Source organism: Saccostrea cucullata, unplaced genomic scaffold, assembly GCF_032062105.1.
Source record: "Saccostrea cucullata isolate Sc308-1 unplaced genomic scaffold, CSIRO_AGI_Scuc_v1 ctg1165, whole genome shotgun sequence".
Lineage (NCBI taxonomy): Eukaryota > Metazoa > Mollusca > Bivalvia > Ostreida > Ostreidae > Saccostrea > Saccostrea cuccullata.
Window position 1 is genome coordinate 49,758 of NW_026920569.1, and position 19,377 is coordinate 69,134.

Sequence of the window (19,377 nt, forward strand, 5' to 3'; positions counted from 1 at the left end):
TGCCCCCATTTGCTAACCTCTGCTGAAAATCGAAGTTAACCTTTCTGATCAGATTTTGTTACTTGTCTAGCTTTTGTTATTTTTGGGGGGGGGATATTAGTTAAGAAATAGAGGGAGTGTAAAATCATGCTCTCTAGAACAAATGAAAAGGAATAGAAAAAAATGTATGGCAAAGCTTTCCAGTTGATTGTAAATTAAAGTTTATTTAGATCATGCCTTTTGGGGCCAAGATGATTCTTTTAACGGATGATCTTAGCATTTGGTTAAAACAGTGCTTTGAGGCAGGGACTTGGCCACATGTGGTTCATAGTTTCACCTTTTGGAAAATCTTAAGAACGATGGGGCCAAGTTGACTCAGGTGAGCTTTGTGGTCCATGGGCCTCTTGTTTAGAGTTTGGTGAGTTTCCGTTTGGAATCATAACACATATACACATCATATGAAAGCTTGTATAAAGACCTGGCTTCTTAGGCTTAAAAGCTTAAATAGTAGTAGCTTTTGTCCCATTGAAATTTCCCTTATTCTCATTTACTGTGAATTTTTTATTAAAATTTAGACGATTTCAATTTATTCATGTTTTTTTTTTTTTTTTTTTTTGAAGCAAATTATATTAAAATACTCTTGAAAATATGAAATTAGATAAAAACTTTTTTTCCTTAAACAATTTGAATTAAGTTGCCATTTAAACATTGCTTAAAATGGATAGAAATTTAAACCTTGGATAATGGTTTAGTCCATTCCCTGTGTCATACCCCACATTTATAGACCCTCCCTCCATTAGAATACATAGTGAATCATTCTCCATGAGACACACCCTTTATGTATAATATCTTATTTTTACCAGAGGCCATACCCACAAGTAAGTACCAGAACTCTGTAGGAATATTTCTCTTCTTTGCTTTTTATTCAGTCACATGTAAATATATATATAACCTTATTATTCTGTGTTACCTTTTTAGTTAATTATAGCAATGTGTATTAACCGTGTCACATTGGTATTGTAATGTGTGTATGAGTGTGCTGTTGTTGCACACTACACGTGTGTCTAAGGTCACTTTCCTAGCTGACCAATGACCTTGTAGCCGGCCTGAGGATGACCCATATTTATCGTTGTATACAATTCACTAGAGATATATGTCTGTATATCTATTGAGAATGTGAATGCTACTTTGATTATAGACAATAATGTATGAAGTATTTACACTGAATGTCTGCTTTGTGTATGTATCTTGTATATCTAGCGTCAATTTGGTGCATGTCTTATGTGTTGTTAATCTTCCTTGTTCTCTTTTGTGTTAATGATGTCAATGTATGCCATGTGAGCAATATTCTACAATGTTGTACATTGTATTGTACGTATTGGTCTTTTGTTTAAATGGAGTATCAATTACGAATTTCTAAAATTATTAAAATTATTTCTCTGAGGCCGGGCCGTTATTTTGTTGAATCTTTATGCCGCAAAGAAAGGTTCAAGATGAATATCAATAAAATCCAACTTAAATTGTCAAAGCAATCAATAAATAAACTTATAAAAACTCATTGAATGTTGAGTCAACAAATAGTAAATATTTTTGTACCATGGCCATATTGACACTAAAAACGCTCATGCATGGCACATGTGTTTTGTGAGTAAATATAGTTTGAAGAACTTTCACAACGATTCCAAAAATTTTCATGATGATTTTTTAAAATTATGATACAGTGACATACAATAGTCTAGCTTTTTTTTATTTCAATGAATTAAATGTCAGGGGTCATTATCCTGATTGAAAAATCATCGATGTGTAAACAACGTTCAAAACACTCTTTGAATTATATTGTTAAATGCTTTTTATCTGCCATTTTTTCTTGGAATGACCAGCTATTTTTGTACTTCTGTTAAAAATGCATGGCACATGTGTGTTGTGAGATGGAATGTCATGTTAACTGATCAGGACTACTGAAGATGAAATTTCTGTACTAGACAATGTTCTGCCGTAGATGATTCCTTAACAGTTGATTATTAAACTCTCTAGACATTGAACCTGAAGGAGGGCTCTGGGATTAAATTATGTGTTGGAATGCAAAATACCAATTCTCATCATATGGCCAGGGTGACTTTTAATAAATCACTCGGCCTGATTTCACTAAGAATATGTAGTTGTTCAGATGTAGCCGGTTCACCTCAATGTTAAAGGAACAAGAAGGGCCTTGAGATAATCCTGAATCAGAAATGTTTTTAGGAGTGTCCAAATTAACTGGCATTTTTATCCAATCTGTGTCACAGCAAGAACTCTCTAATCCTGTCCCTCAAAGGGCAACCTTTTAGTTAATGATAGAAACATCAGAGTAAAACATTGAATGATAAAATGGAAGTTTGATCCTAGGTTTGAGATTTATAGTTGATTCATGACAGAAGATGTAGGTGATTCATAGAAAGTTAATTCATTTGTCGGTGCAGAGCAGGTTGTTGAAATTTTTAAATGTTCTGATTTTCATCACAGAACAAAAGTAGTTTGATAATACTAGTATGTAATGATTTTGATTTGAAGTTGTACAATTTCTATAAAATTTCTCTTTTAGTTTGGCAATTGTTTTCCTTTGCTATTTACGTAGTTTATTACAGTAATTAGAAAATTTAAGGCTAGGTAGTTCTCTACAATGTATTGTTGTGGCTTGTTGAAGGCAGAGGTTTCCACTTTGAAATTCTGGTAGCTTAAATTACTTAGATTCTTACAATAGAAGGCTTTTGTAATCAGAAAACTCTCTGTAATTGGAGGAGTTGAACAAATCATATATCCAGTATTTGTTTATTTCAATTTTTCTAATTCATTTGTAAAACAGTTTTAAAAATCCAGAATGACTATTTGTGAGTAAATAGTTTTTGAGGTGATGCGTATTTTCTGTTTCAGCTTATCAAATAGTTCGGGTTCAGTGACGAATTCCAACACGTCACTGAACGAGCATTATGAGCACCCCCACCACCACCACAAGGCCTCCAACAGGTGACGACTCCGACAATAACCTCACTAACACTCTTGCTTTAATTCACCGCTTTACGCTACCTCTCTCATAGTCAGTTTACCCCCTCTCTTATGATGCCCCGACCCATCGCGTGAAAACCTGCATAGTCTATTGTATTAGCATGTAATTATAGAGCAATTGTCAATATAATTCTATGATTTCCTAAGATACTGAATAGATTAATTTTGTACATTTGGTATAATGATGATTATATGCTTATATGCTTAAATAAAAAAATATATCAAAAGTTCACTAACGCATATCAACCACAAGAGGCTTGAAAAATTAATCAGCCATTTTTTTAAAAGGATAATGTTGAAAATCTTAATGTCCCTGGGGAAAAGCCAAGGTATTTTCTGTAATTGAAAGATTCAGGAAATAGACCCTATAAATGTCCTTGCTAGATGATTACATGTAAGATCAGTCTCTGATACCCATGAGTCTCTTTTACCTCTGAGTCTGTGTTACCCATGAGTCTATAGCTCTATTACCCATGAATCTCAGTATTACCTACAAGTATTGCGCATGAATCTTTCATATTCCTGTTTTCAATATACTGACAAGTCCTCATTTCCCTAAGTTCCATTAGAGGGTTTAACCAACGCATGCCCCCCCCCCCTTTTATAAACCTTTGTCCTCCAACATCTCCACAATTGACCCACAAGTTTCTACTACATTATGTACCAGTAATTGCCAGTGGATGGGTGTAGATAACTTTGTACTGGTTTAGAGTTGTTTTATTTTGCTAGACTTTAGCATGGATTAGCATGGTTTTTATTTATGCTGAATTTTGATTTTATTTATCCCATTTACTTTGCCTGCAGGTGTGTAGAGGTGTTTATTATACATAATATTGGTTTGCAGTTTGCTAATCTTATTTTTTTTCACAGTTTTGATTTATTTGTTCCAACTTGTGTTTAATCCAACATTGATTTCGTTGCCAGTCAAGCCTGCATAATTTTTTTTCCATGGTCACTCAATACATTATATCATTCCAAATTAATTTTGCAGAGAAAAAAAAATAACTGCATCATAATTTATTTTTCTAACCTTAAAAAAATCTATGTCAAAAAATGTACAAATCTGTTTCAGAACTTCTGATCATCTTGGGAACTATTTAGCCCATTTTAGGTATTTTTTAAATTGAAAAATGTCATTAGATCTGAAGGAATATAGTGTTTCTTTTTTCAATGTAAAAGAAGGTACTTTGCAACTTTTAATTTATTTTGATTGGACATTCGGGAAAAAAATCTTCGTAGAAAGATTCCTATTTCCTCACAGTGTGTATAAAAGCTTCATGGACATGGATTGCTAATCAGTATAATAGCCCTGTACCTGGGTTTATTTAGTTAATTACTCTGTAATTGGATTTGTTATACAATTTAATGCCTTCAATTTAATAAGCTTTCTTGCATCTTTTTTAGATGTACACATGTACTTTTGATTTATTTTTTCTTACTTTTTAGTTCGCCATGTAGTACCCTGCATTCTCTAGTAGACAAGCAACTTATTATATAAACTTGACCTTAATACAGCAGTTAAGAATTATCACTGTCAATGTGTCTATTCAGCACTTAGATGGGATTTTTTTATTTTCACTTTAATCAGTTATTACAGAATCATTTTCAGTGGATTACGAGGGTTGTCCAAAAAGTTCGTGGGCAATGACACTTTTGTTAAAATAAATAGTTCTATATGCATCTATTGTATATTAAAATATTTCATATGAAAAAATAAGTCAAAATGATATAATTTTTATTGATGAAACTTAATATTTTTGTAAAAATCAGGGTCTTTAAAGATCGCAGATTGTGCGCACGGACCAGTCTCACGTTTAGCTAATTTCATTATAACGTCAAACATTTGGATTTTGTCTTAATACATGTTCATGGACACACACTACATTTGTTTAAGGCGCAACGCACTTCCAAATTCTAGCAATAATCTTTAAGTATAGATTATAATTTATTTAATTTTTAAAATTCAAAGCAATGCACAAAAATTTACGAGCGTCATCTAAATAAACAGTTCGTATACACAAACTGCACAGCCCAGTCCGACTCTGTGCTAGATTTATAACAACGTCATGAATAGAAATCTTCATTTTTAGTATATTACATGTGTTTATAAATTCTTGTAGTGTCTTCGAATTTGTACACACCGTTGAAAAATTGTATTTACCAATCTCAAATCAATACATTAAATATATTTCAATAATTTTGAGTTGTTTTAACAAGTATTTTTTCTGTAACGTCATTTTAACCGTATTAAAACTTGTTTTTTTGATCGGACGCTGCCCCGTGCGGATGGCCGACATCGCTTTTTCTGTTGAATTTTGACACATATTTGTTAGGGTTTTCTTTTAGTATTTTCACTGTCTTTATAGTAAGTGATACTTAAGATATCATAAAATAATTATAGCCTCTTTATTTATGTTACATAAAATTTTTATTAATTTTTGACTTGTTTTATATAGAAAATAATCATATTAATGCGAACACGTTATATTAGAGATTTTGTCATTTTAACCTTGGTCCGCAGTGGCGTAGCCAGGCCACTTTTGATGTGGACGCAAGAGTAGGCAGGGGGTTTGGGGGCCTAATGTCCCCAATGGGTCCGTGGTTAATCCCTGGTGAGGATCCAATGGGCGATGCCCCCGACAGCTATTGAATTTTGATGAGCATATTCGACCCTCCTGATCGCATTTTTCTTACACTTTAAAGTTTATTAAGCACCCATGTTTTCGAGGTCTGTTTTGTTTTTGTAGAAAACATGTACAAACACTCTAAAATGAGAAAGGATATGCCCAATACATTGTATTGTTGTTTATGTTTAATATGAAGAACCCACTTAAAACAATTTTAGACCTTTGAAGAGACAAAATACTTATGATAAATTAATCGGTTGAAGTGGTACATATGTATATAAGAATGTAATGCACTTAGAAAAAAAAAACAGCAATACGTAAACCAGATTCAAGGAAAATCTAATGATTTCAGAAATAGAGATGTCTACTATCATATTTTCCTCTAAAACTGATTCTGTTAATTTTTAGTTTGTTAATTTTTAGTTATCATTTAACGTTTATTAAATTGTTTCTAAACATTTCTTCTATTTTGAAAAGTATTTATTTATTGCAAAATGATTTAAGAGCATAAAAATTTTGCCTGCCTCTCCCTCTCTCCTTTTTTCCCTAAAATGATGTGGACGTTTTTGCGTACAAACGTACGCCTGGCTACGCGCCTGGTCCTTGCGTACTATCTGCAATCCTTAAAGACCCCGATTTTTACAAAAATATAACGTTCTATCAATAAAAATTAAATCATTCTTACTTGTTTTTTCATAAGAAATATTTTGAAATACAACAGATTTATGTAGAACCATTCATTTTCAAAAAAACGTCATTGTCCACGAAATTTTGGACAACCGTCGTAGACACTAGAAAACGTTTCCTAATTTTTTTAGTGTTACTTACTGTCTGTACTTATTCATGTTTTTAGTTTTTTTGTCATTCAGTGGCTTGAAGTTTTGATTCCTGTTATTAACACATTTTATTTTAGGAAACTTAATTTTATTTTGGAAATGGTGTCATAATATGTGTGTGTTGTCATGGTAACTTTACTTAAGAGCCAGTCCGCGAGAAAACCATGCAAAATTCAAAAAATCGTCCAAATGGAAGGTTGCAACTTTGGAATTTATAGTGGCTTAAAATTTTCTACATAAAGGTAGAAGTCAGAATATCCACAAAAAAATGTCGAAGCCTGCATCTATTTTTAGTAACAGCTCATTTGCATATTTGTCGAAAATCACACAAAATTTAATGGAAAATGTATACAAATTGATCAAGTCAAAAAGTTACCTTTTGTCATCAGTTTATTTTCAAATTTTGTTTTATTTTCAAAGTCATGGTCCAATTAACACAATTAATGAGGAAAAACTTAATTCAAATGAATATTTTATTTTTTACATATCTATTTATAGATCCTAAATAAATGAGTATGATTTTTTAGCCATTTTTAGATGCTCGTTTCTCTCAAGACCAAGGTTGAAATTAAATGAAATTAATTGTTACTTTAAGATTGATCTTAGGTCTACTCTGTATTAAAATATTGAGCTTGGGAAATAATATCTACATGCTGTAAATTAACTTTGAAATAACATATTTTGCTACAATTTCACATATTTTAAATAACAGTCTTTTACTATATTTTTGGATTATTTCTATGATATTTAAAGAAAAAGAGGAGATTCTTAATCTAATATATTTTTTAGAAGAGGAATAACTGATTTGGACACTTCATATAACTTTCTTTTGCTTATTTTACCCCCTTGTTACTAATTTGCTGGAGTTAAATTGTTATCTCCCCTTGTTGGAACTCTTTTGTATTATTGGGTAAAAAGTGACAGGTATGTCAATATGGAAAGAAGAATGTCATGTATGATCATTTTTTCTTCACCTAGGGAGTTGTTGTGGAGCATTATTGCACTATGAAAGAGGGAAAACTTATTTTAAGATATCTGAATGTAAAAAATAACAATTTAGCTTGAATAAACAAATACATGTAACAGGCCCATAGGAAGCAATTTCAGTGTGGGGGAGGGGGGACAACCTACATTATCAACTATAAAAAAAACCCCAAGAATTCCATAGAAAGTAAAAAAAAAAACACATAAAAGTTCATCAGTTGTTTTTTATTTGGGGCATATACATGTAGTAGGTATGTTTTCTATTCTATAGGGTTCTGTCCTCGGGGAATCTACATGTATTTCATGGTAATTAACAGATACAATTTTTTTCCTAACAAGTACAATTGAATAGGAATTAAATCAAATAATAACATATTTTTAATCAAAATATACATTTGATATTTTGTTTAAGGCACCTCGCCCCGTTCAAGTTGAAGATCATTTTATTCACTCAAACCATTTCAGGTACATGAGGACAATGAAGAATATTTACAACATATAAATTCAGGTCAGAGGACAAGTATATGATATATATAATCAGAATATGAAAAGGAAAAGAAAAACACATATGAAACATGTAATACAATGTAATGAAATAATAAGCGAGGGATAGAAAAAACATGGAGGAATGACTAACTAAAATCATATATTTTCAATATAAACGCACGTAGTTTTCTTAGTTTCTTAGCAATTTGTTTTGTCCTCATTTGAGAAAATATAAGAATACAAACAGGTATTTGATTGCATACTCTAAACAAATTGAGAAATAATTTGTAATTTCAATCTACATGTAAAATGTTTAGGTTTCATAAATTTAGTGTGTTTTTGAGTTAACCAAACATTCCTAGGAATATTTTTAATTTTACATTACATACTTTAAACTACTGTGTTAGGGTATATTCGGGTAATTCCGGACAGCGGGTAATTCCGGACAGAAATAAAATGCCTCTGTTTTATGTTATCGTCAATGAAAATCGTCTTATTTTCTCTGAATTGTGTGTATCATTTCGGAAAATAAAACCATTATTCTTTTCTATCATATTCATTTATAATCAAAGGGAATTCCCGATTATTTAGCATGACGTCAATAAAATGACCTTTGCACTTTCTGTTTTGGTGTTGTTGTCGGTTTGCGGGAATATTCAACTTGCCTAAACCAGAGACCAGAGTGAAAAAACTACGAAACAAGTAAGTATTAAATGAAAATATTTAAATAACTGTAATGTTTTAGTTCGAAAGAAGTTAAACATCGAAAAAATTTATGTGACATTAAATTTTTATGCCAAATTTTAACTTGAAATGAAAAAAATTAAATTGTCCGGATTTACCCTACCAAAAAAAATTAAGTGAGGGTAATTGCGGACATAGTTATATTGTGTTCTTTTAGCAGTTCTATGTGATTTATTTTCATCTAGGCCTACATTAAATCTATAAGATTACGAAATTCTAAACTAGGCCTTTTGAATGAGTTGTTTACATAATATCATACATAATAAATTAATTTCAAGAATGTATTATATGTTGTATGCTACAGAGACTCATGCAGAGTCACGCACTGGGGAAAAAGGGTCGCTGCAGAACTGTAGCTCTCCGAAAAAAAAAAATCAGCCTATTGACAGACCGGAGTATGTATTTTTTTTTTTCGTATAGCTACAGTTCAGCTAGGGAAACGGTGTGAGGGGGTCTCAAACTAAAATTCTCGGACACAGATAAAGAATTTTAAAAGCTTTCATAATCATCAATTCGTGTGTGCGCAGGTGTGGGTGGGTGATGTCCGTTACAGTTATCTACAATCTACTAAAAAAAATGATTATTTAAAAAAAATAATAAAACAGGGGTCAAAATGTGAGCTGGGCGAAGAGTAAATCAAGTCTATAGTAACATGACGGGACAGTCATAAAGTGGAAGAGCTCAAATATATTTAATACTCTGTTCTCCCCCCCCCCCCTTTTCCCTTATAAAGCAGCTCTTTTTAAGAGTGAGTGATGATACTATAATTTTTTACAATTTCAACGTACAAAATAAGGTGCCCATAATACGCTCTAAATATTTATTTAAAAATTATACTTATGAAATACTCAAATCTACACATAGTGACACGCATACACATAATAAATTCTTCCTACATCTTATCCATTTCAGTTTTTTACATTTCCGCAGAGATGCCAATTTTAGTCATCCACAACTTAATATGGGCCGTCGGAAATTCGGAATGCACCACTGGGGACTGCAGTGGGGGCAGGGTATAAGCTCCAACATGAAGAAAACAATCCATATGATTGTAATGCGACGCCATTATTAGACGGGCCATATAAGAAGGCATATTTAAAACGGACAGAATGAGATGCCAAAATAGTATCGTCTTTGTTATCGGCCGCAGCAGCGTCCGATCTATTTGTGGTTGAGTTAGAAAGTGCACATGGGGAAATGAGACGTTATTTTTCATTATAGTCATAATTCTTGATTGATAAAAAGTAAAAATCATGAGTAAAATATTTAAAAAAAAAAACTTGCTTTAATTGTTGTTATTATATTTCAATTTCATTATCATTTCTCGTCAGATAATTGATAATTTATGGTTATATAAAAAGAGTGTACAATAGAAACTCCCCGGTCTGGGAGTATGTAAGATATGAAAGGAAATTGCCATGATATTCCGGAAAATGTTGACGTGATAAAAGTGCATGGTGAATATTCAACTCAGTAAAAATATTGATTTGAATATGCTCTAAAGCTGCAAATGATGCAAAGATAATTTAATTCCCTACATTTTGCACTGCGGCTTGCACTGCAGAGCCTACTCTGCATAAGCCATGGGCATTATCACGTGACAAAGATCCAGGGTATCAGCACGTGGTTTATCTTGAGAGGCCTACATCATCATTTTCAATAAATTCTCATTATTCATCATTGACTTATTTTTTTACGTCGATGAATCTATTTATGAGCAAATGCGGTAAAATGTCTATTTATTAATTTAAAAAAAAAAAAAATTACTTTGCTTTGAAGATAAGCTGAAAAAAAAGATTCAACCATTTCTCCTTTGAATATCTTGACGTGCTTTCCTTGCATGTGAAAGAATTTTTTTTACTGCTAAATTTTGTTTGCGGCCGATTTGATGCTTTGCATCAATTTAACTTGTTTACTATTGTACCAGGGTCAAAATGGTTATTAAAACCTAAAGAGGTCCCAGTAGTACTGAATCAACGTGTTGGTCCACAACAGCGATGTTCCATAGGCTGCAGGATTTCGGACGATTCTGTACTTCAACGAGTTGTCCACCAACTTAATTCTTCAAATATCATTTGTGAGATCAAATATTAAAAGTAAATGACTGTGTAGTCTCGTTTACCCCAGACTCTCGCTCTCGAGACTTTGCCCGAGCGGCCAAGGTCTCGAGAGCGAGAGTCTGGGGAAAACGAGACTAATGACTGTGTGACATTTTTCATTTAAATAAAATTCCGAGAATGCTTTTTTCATATGTGCGTGTTTGTAAAGGGGAAGGGGGGGGGGGGGGGTAGTGACATATCAGTCAGGGTCGGATTATTTATGTTATTCTCATTTGATAATATATAGTTTTATTCTTTTAAAGGACAGATTATTTATTGTCAAATGCAAACTCCCCTCTCATCAAAAACAAATGGTCGTCCTCATAGATTCTGAAGTCCAAAAGTAATAAACGAGATGTAAGATACTTAGAAATTTAATAATTAAATCTCTCTGAATATAACTGCATTAACAACTGAGATGCTTTATATAATAGAGCTGAGGATCTTTGAAATCTTACAAATAATCTAATTACTTACTGTATATGCTATTATTTGACATTGCACGTTTACGCCGCCATACAATTACAAGATTGGCCTGTCCGGATTTACCCGCATTGTGTCCGGATTTACCCCACTCTGCCAATACGTTTTATTTTGCTAATATTTGAATAAGACCTGAAGGAAAACAATCTAAAACATTTATTTATCGAGGATTATGTATGGAATTCACACATCGATTCAAAACTGGGTTACCCATCAATCAGTTTCGCGCTGCTATTCCCACCGAATGACGCTTACGTGAGTTTTGTCCGGAATTACCCGAATATACCCTATGTAACATTCATATATTGATAAAGTCAGACCTCACATTAAAAATCATCAGCTCAAAAGGAGATGCCACCAATTTAGGTAACCCACCGATATAGGACCCTCCACGATAAATATTGGCAAAATTATTTGGGGGAGGGTACTACCCCCCTCCCCCACCAAAGAAAATATGAGTCGTTACTGCAGCCAAGACTTTGCTAGTTTGCAGTACAAAGTGGTAAAAATTTAAAACTGGCTATAAACATGATAAAACACTGTGTGGCGGACAGTATTAGGGAACTTATACTGCCTCGCCAGTGAGCTAGCTTTTCTGATGATGCGGTAGAGTCTCCCTCCAGGCAAGTTAAGGCAGGGACGTAGCAACGGGGGGGGGGGCCTGCCCCCCCCTCCCCACTTTTTTCCCCAACATTACCTTTACTATAGTAAATATACATTGAAAGATTGCTTGGCCCCCCACACTTTTTACCAGGGTATAATAATATCAGGGAAATGTAGGGAAAAAATTGGAAGTGAAAGTAACTTGCCTTTGAAAAAGCTGACAGGGGTTGCCGTATCTGAAGTCAGATTCCGATCTGCTTCAGGAAGCTCTAAGACTAGGACTTTGTGTCTAGGTACGGACTTCGTGTCAAGGAACGGCACTGGTAGCCGTATACGGCATTGGTTGCCGTAGCTGAAGAGGCCCAAATACTCATAGAGAACTCATGCTAAGCTTCGGGTCGAAGCTTCCCTGAGCGGGGGAAGTGTAGCGGACAGTTAGTATATAGGGAACGTATACTGCCTCGCCAGTGAGCTAGCCTTTCTGGTGATGCGGTAGAGTCTCCCTCTATTTCAGGCAAGTTAAGCAACGGCGAGCCTGTTTAACCCTTGGATGGGAGACTGCTTTTCGTTACAACTGGATTCATATTTATTCAAATTGGGGGGGGGGGGGGTAGGGGGCTATCAAATTTTGCCAAAATTATTTTCAAAACATTATTAATAAAATTGTATAAGGCTATGTATATTAATATTTGATTCTTTTTCTGAATAACCATAATGGTATCATTAATACATGTACCATTGCAGACAGAGATAAATTTTTTTTTTAAATGTTATATGTATCCACTGAAAACAGTTGGGGGAGGGGGCGTGTCAGTCGATCAAGGTCAGGATATTCAATATACGAGTGTATCTAGTTCCCAATCGTTTAACCCCATCCACCTCTCCACAATTTACATAATAATATTGAAATGGATAAAATAATGAAAAATGATAAGGGCTCTAGAGGGGTGTTGCTAAAACGAGGAACGGAAAATGTATTATATTTTTTTTTATTTTAGATTAAATCACCTTTAACAAACAAATTTGTAAACAATATATATTTTAGAAATTCAATCCCCCATTATTTAAATAAAGTTGATTTATTCATGTTCATAAAATCTCTTATTCACAAAAATTGCAGTCATAGCAGTGACGTAGAAACGATTTTGAAAGGGTCGGGGGGGGGGGGGGGGGGGGTTAAAATTAAACTTACCTGAAAAGAATTTGCCAAGCGAAAAAAGAAGACAATTGTTTGATTCGGGAATCGGGAGGTGGGATAAGAGTAAACTCCAGCATCTTTCATTTTCTTAAACTCCTTTATGGAGCTTTTTGTATAATATCCCCTGTCAGTATTTTTATAAGATTGTACCATTTTAAAATTGGCAGAAAGCAAACAACTAGCTGCAGAACTGCAGCTCTCCGAAAAAACATATATTGATAGACCGGAGAGCTACAGTGTCACCCATTGAAAAAAACTGAGTGTATATTTATTGCGCACAAAAAAAAAATGCGCTGTTTCTCGATTTATTTCTCCATGTTCTTAAAACTGTCATCTCAAATTTCACAGGTGCTTGTGGACAGGACCCCCCCCCCCCCCCCTTCGATATAGACCCCTAGGCTTTTTCAATTTTTTTTTTCATAAAATATCTTTCATATTTGTGATAAGTTCTACATGTATACCAGCAAATCGAAAAATTACCTAAAACAAACGTTTTATTAAATCTACCCAACATTCTCTATATAAAAATCATATAGAGAGAGTAGATATTTTTATAGATATTTTTATAAAATGTAAGTTTAAGCAAATTTTCTGAATTGATAGGATAGATTATATCACAAATGTGTCATCCATATATAATTTATGTGAAAAAAGTCTAACAGGCCCGGGGGTCTATATTGGGGGGGGGGGGGGGGGGGTACTGTCCTCAAGCACCTGTGATGTAAACCATGTCGTTAATTGATAAAGGAGTAAGGACTTTATTTAAATCTAGCCGTTTTTGCAATTGAGGTAAGAATTTGGAAGAATTAATCCAGAACCAAGCGCATTTTTTATGCGCAATAAATATACAGGTGGAACTGTAGCCCTCCGGTCTATCAATATATATTTTTTCGGAGAGCTACAGTTTTGCAGCTAGCAAACAACTTACTGAAGGCTCAAATATTATATGTTCAAGTCTCAAAATTTATATGAATGATACTGAGTCCGTTTGAATTTAAATACTTGTAATTTCCCTTTTATTAATTATAAAGAAACTAACTTAAAAATGTAAGGAACATATATATTCATATGATTGTTGAAAAATTGCAAGTAAGCCAATACAATTTATTATGTTTTTTTTCATTTCTAAACAATTGGCAAAATGCTAATCCTCATATTAGGGGTATCTTCTGACAATTTAGTTTTATTTAATTTTTAATTTTAATATTTTTCACTCTTAATTATTATTTCAAAGAAAATTTTTACATGTTTCAATATCTAACAAACAATTGTTTATAATTTAAAGTACCATATTTGACTTTGTAACACATTTGAGTTTGAGCAATTTTTTCGAAAATTGGCAATTTGTAAATCCCCATATCTCAATTATTTATTATTTCCCAAGCTCAATATTTGGCAAAGATAATGTTTAGAGTTATATTTGTACAATAAAATCAAAAAAATTAATTTCAAAGATTGGTCTTGGAAGATTTTGGGCATTAAATTTGTAATACTTTTGGCAATTCTTGAAAATTGGAATCATGCCAATTTTCAAGAGTTGTCTGCCCTTTGATATATTGCATATTTGATTATGATAAATGTCAATTTTGAAAGAACATAGTATTATGTTATTCAAAATACCTTAATGGAAATGCAAGTTTAATTTTGAGTAAAATAAATCAAATGTGAATTTTACCATTTTTCTTGAATTTTTTAAGTGCATTTGCACTTAAATGTGCAAAAAGGAGGTGGCGCTGCCTACGGCTGCCATGTTGAATGATGGGAATTTTTTTGGTCGTTTTTTAATAACATATTATAAAGTCTAACTGCCCACCAAATTTCATTAAGATATGACAACCTTCGATTTGGACAGTTCTGCATGGTTTTCTCGTGGACTGGCTCTTAAAAAACAAGAAGTCTCGGTATGAATCTTATTTACTATGACTTATTGCTGGACAATGTGTGACTGATGATGTTTTTATTTTCAGTGCATCCATACGCCGTAGCAGTATGAGGGGAGAGAAAAGCCCGCTCTTCATGAAAGAAGCCCGGGAGGAGGCCCTTCATTTCGGCTGGGGACAGAGCAACGAAGACTTAATGGTCAGGGCCAATCAAATGTCTTCTCTTTGTTTAAACATCCAAATATATGTCTTAATCATGCAGACCTGTTAAAATACTGAAAAATATATTATATTGGTAGTTTAATGTGACGTGTATTTCATAAATGTAGTGTATTCCTCATAAATTGAAGTCAAGTTGTCAGTGAAATGTTACCAGATGAACTCATTATTCAAATATCTAAAATAAGATATTCAGAGTCCAACAGAACCACCAATAAGTGTAAACATTATCATATACATCATTATAATTCTTGCTTACACTTTTAGTTATTTCATACTGTACTTAATATACGTAATGGCTTTGATTGAATTGTTTCACTTTCTTCCTACATTTTGATGTCGTATTACTATTTTCCACATATTAAATTCTCCAAAGAAACCTAATGCTAAAAATTGAAAGTTTGGAGGAACTGTATTTTATGCAGGTTATAATTAGAGTGATTTACTTTGGCAGGAGGAGGATAAAGAGAACAGTCCAGCAACAAACATAGAAGATGTTCAGATCATCATAGAGGAGGAAAAACCGGAACCAACTAAAAAGGTGTCACCCCCCTCCCCCGAACAACCAAAGACTGTAGATACTACAGCATCCCCCAGACTGTCCCCGGGAAGCACACAGACAGACAGACCACCAGGAGAACGACAATCCTCAAGGTCAAATAGGCCAGAGTCTGCCCCTCAAGGTCAGCCCAGTCAAAGGCCAAGACCTCAGAACCCTTCCCCCAACAGCCGACAAGAGAGGCCCACATCCACCCCCAGTAGCCGTCAGGAACGGCCGACGTCTACCCCCAACAGCCGACAGGAACGGCCGACATCTCACCGAGAAACTACCCCTGACAAACCTAGAACAAACAACATTCCAAAGTCTGTGTCGGAACAGGAGCGACAGAGGCAGCAGGAGAGGCGAAGTGATTCCTCGAGTCCGCGCGTCAAATCAAACTCGTATCAGTTAAACAGCACTGAGACGGGGACCAGCTCAAACGTTCGCTACCCTTCTGGTCCCTCGTCCATAACTCTGGCCGATTTAAAACGACAGCGTGCAGAGTCAAGAAGCAGAGAGAATAGCCTAACGGACATAAGTTCTCAAGTTCAGAACATGTTTATTAACAGTCTGTCCTCTAACAATAGCAAAAAATACAGTTCATCATCGCTGCCTGGCAAAGAGCCCCATAAAGATAAAAATGGACATAATACCAACAACAACACGCAAGGTTACCACCCAGAGGCGGTGCACAAATTCAAAGCACCACACAGTTCTCCCGTCATCGGAGAGGACGATAAACAGGGCTGTTGTGTGGTCATGTGACATTAACGGTAAAATATATTGCAAGTGATAAACTGCAAGAAAGCGCACGGTCGCCAGCTTACAACATGATTCAGAAGCAGCATTTGTGTTTTCATATGATCAAAAGTGGGTAGGACTTGGTAAAAAGTCAAGTGACATCAGTTGATGTGAAGTAACGAGTGTGGGGTTGTGTCTTAGTTATCTGTGCTGATATGTGATATAATTTTATAGATGAAGGTGTGTTGATATGAAGAATTTTACGGTGATATATTTCCAAACATTATGTATATTTAGAGAGGTTGCTTTATACTTGCAAATTTGTATTTATTTTGTTATACATATTTACCCTTTCTAATGGGTAGGGTTTTGTTCATATAATAGCAATGGATGCTTTTGCTAGAATTTGTGCTCAAATTCTTCTTTCATTGCTCAAGAAGTGAAATGGCAAAGCAAAAAAATAAATTTATGGCCATGTTACAAAGACTTTTAAAAATGGATATTCCAAAAAATAATGTCAGCATAAATTTTACTTGTTGTCTTCTACAAATATTACACTCATAACAAGAATCATGTAACTTCATAAACATTGGGTTAGAATCTGTCACTGTTTCATTGTCCACTGTAGATGTGACATTCCAAACTTGTATACTGTATAATGGGTCATTTTCAGTGGTCAATTTCAGCTCAAAGAAAAAAAAAACTTGGTAAGGGAAGTAATTTAGGCCATATCTGGGATTGAAAGTATTGCGAAAGTGTTTTACATGTTAAAATACGCGTAGTTTATATGGATGAGGAATGTCATGGTTTGAAGTGACAGAAATGACCCATTATACTGTAGTCCTCCTGCATTCCCTTGTGTTCCCTAGGATTACCTTTAATAATCACACTTTCATAGGTCATACACTTTATACTTGAAGAATTCAGAGATATTAACTGTTTTGCTAGCCAATCAGATTGTATTAAAAGTAGCTCATTTCTTATCATGGCCAAGGTATCATGTACTTTTTTAATGCAAGATGGAATATCAAAGTTTTTTATGTGGAGAAGGATTTAAAAGTCATAGATTAAATAAAGTATCTGTAATATAGGCAGCCAAGATTGATTTAAAAAAGGGAGGTAAATCTCCAATGATGTAAAGCCATAGTATGTATCGATATGATGCACATTTATTGCACAGCAAGCTGTAACAGGGTTTCATCATTATGATATATGCAATATTTTCTGTACATTTTATATTTTAGAAGTGCTGATTCGTAGAAGCTTTGTGCACATCTGTATTCCAGCTATTTTATTTATGCAGTCCTTTTTTATGTTGAGCACTTGATGTTTGTTTCCTTTTTATGTTGGTGATTGCAATAGAATGTGACTAACAGGAAGAATGATTAATTGTTTGTTATATAGTACGGTTTTTTTAAAAAAATTGAAAATAGTCCTGAAATTGATGAAATATATTTATTAGTTGTACTCTAATTTGTAACATTTTCCCCTTGTTTACAAAGATTCATTCCAAATACATTGTAGATTTCAGGGTTTTTTTCATGTATCTCAAAAATAAATTCAGTAATCCAGGTTTCAATGTGAATTGTCTTCTAAAATTGTCAATGTGTTGAAGAATTATAAAACTACTTAAAATAAATTAAACACTCTCACATCACATTAAATTTTTAAAGAAAATAATTAAGCATTTCCTTTGCATGCAATGTGGGTGAGAAAAACAAAGACATAAATAGTGAATATTTTTTGTGCATTTCATGATAATGGTATCAATGTCAGTTTGATCTTGCAGAAGTCAGAAATATAAAAGATATATAGCTGCTTTAAAAAATATATAAATGTATGGGTTGTGTCAGCATATTAATGCACATCAGGAAATGTATAGTTTATTTGTTCTATATAAACACCTGGCCAGTTTCACTGTAAATGATTTAGCAGCAATAGGTACAAAAACAGAGTGCTTTATTTAGTTGTTTTTTCCTCCATTTGATTTATCCTAGTAGTATTGAATAAGATATTAAAAACTTTAGTCCAAAGGACTTAAAAATTTATCATTTTCAAAAAAAAAAAATCCCTAATATATATTAAGCAAGAAGAAATCAGTATCATATGGCTGACTGCCTGGTAGGTTAATTATTGATCTGGTTACAGATTATGTATCGATAGAAAAGATATAGGAATTGCTTGCAGGAACCTTTTATACGGCACTGTGTAAAATGTATGTTGTTTTGGATACCAGCACACCTAAGATGAAACTTTGTAAAACTAGTACAAGGTAAATTTTCCAAGTTTAATGAATTGTGTACACCTGTCTTCACATTGAACTTATTGTTAAAATACATCCATTCCATTCCTTTTTTAAAGAATGCATAAAGATGAAATTATTTTTCAATGGAACAAATAAACAGACAATACAATGTTTTGTTTTGTTTTTATTTTAATGTAGCAGTTTTTCCCTAATTTTCTACAACTGTTATCTGTCAGGTTAGATGACCTTTGATCTTCTGGCATCAAAATCAATAACAGTCAGCTAATCTGAAAACAATGTACCAAGTTTGAGAGTGATCTCAAAATATTCAGAAGAAAATTATCAAAGTCAACATTAGTTTTACCCTGACATTTGACCCCAAAATCTACTAAGTCAACTATTTCTTAAGGGATACCTGGTTTTCAAGATATTGAGTGATTAAGGTCTTCCTATGTCCTGTTTGAATTTTAGATTATCTGTCAGTCTGATAGTTCTTAGATATTTTAAAACGGATCATTATTAAATCACTTAAGTCAGATTGACTTCTGATCTTGTGACCTTAAAATCAAAAGCAGTTACCAAGTATTTATTTCAATGGGAAACCAATAAAATTATATGATCTTATGTTTGTTAAGCAAATGATCATCACACAAAAAGTTGTGCTTTTCAT

At 33.5% G+C, this 19,377-nt stretch overlaps 1 protein-coding gene across 3 annotated transcripts in view; it reads left to right on the forward strand.

Moving 5' to 3' along the window:
• Positions 1-18,876, forward strand: part of LOC134251204 (protein phosphatase 1 regulatory subunit 16A-like) — a 33,331-nt gene extending 14,455 nt beyond the window's left edge. For 2 of the 3 annotated variants that reach the window (XM_062733595.1, XM_062733602.1), the window contains exons 10-12: positions 2,890-2,982; positions 15,049-15,160; positions 15,635-18,876. In XM_062733595.1, the coding sequence (XP_062589579.1) occupies positions 2,890-2,982; positions 15,049-15,160; positions 15,635-16,486 (1,057 nt within the window). In that variant the 3' untranslated portion in view covers positions 16,487-18,876. The remainder of the gene's footprint in view (positions 1-2,889; positions 2,983-15,048; positions 15,161-15,634) is intronic. The other variant, XM_062733608.1, reaches the window with a different exon arrangement.
• Positions 18,877-19,377: the final 501 nt, after the last annotated feature.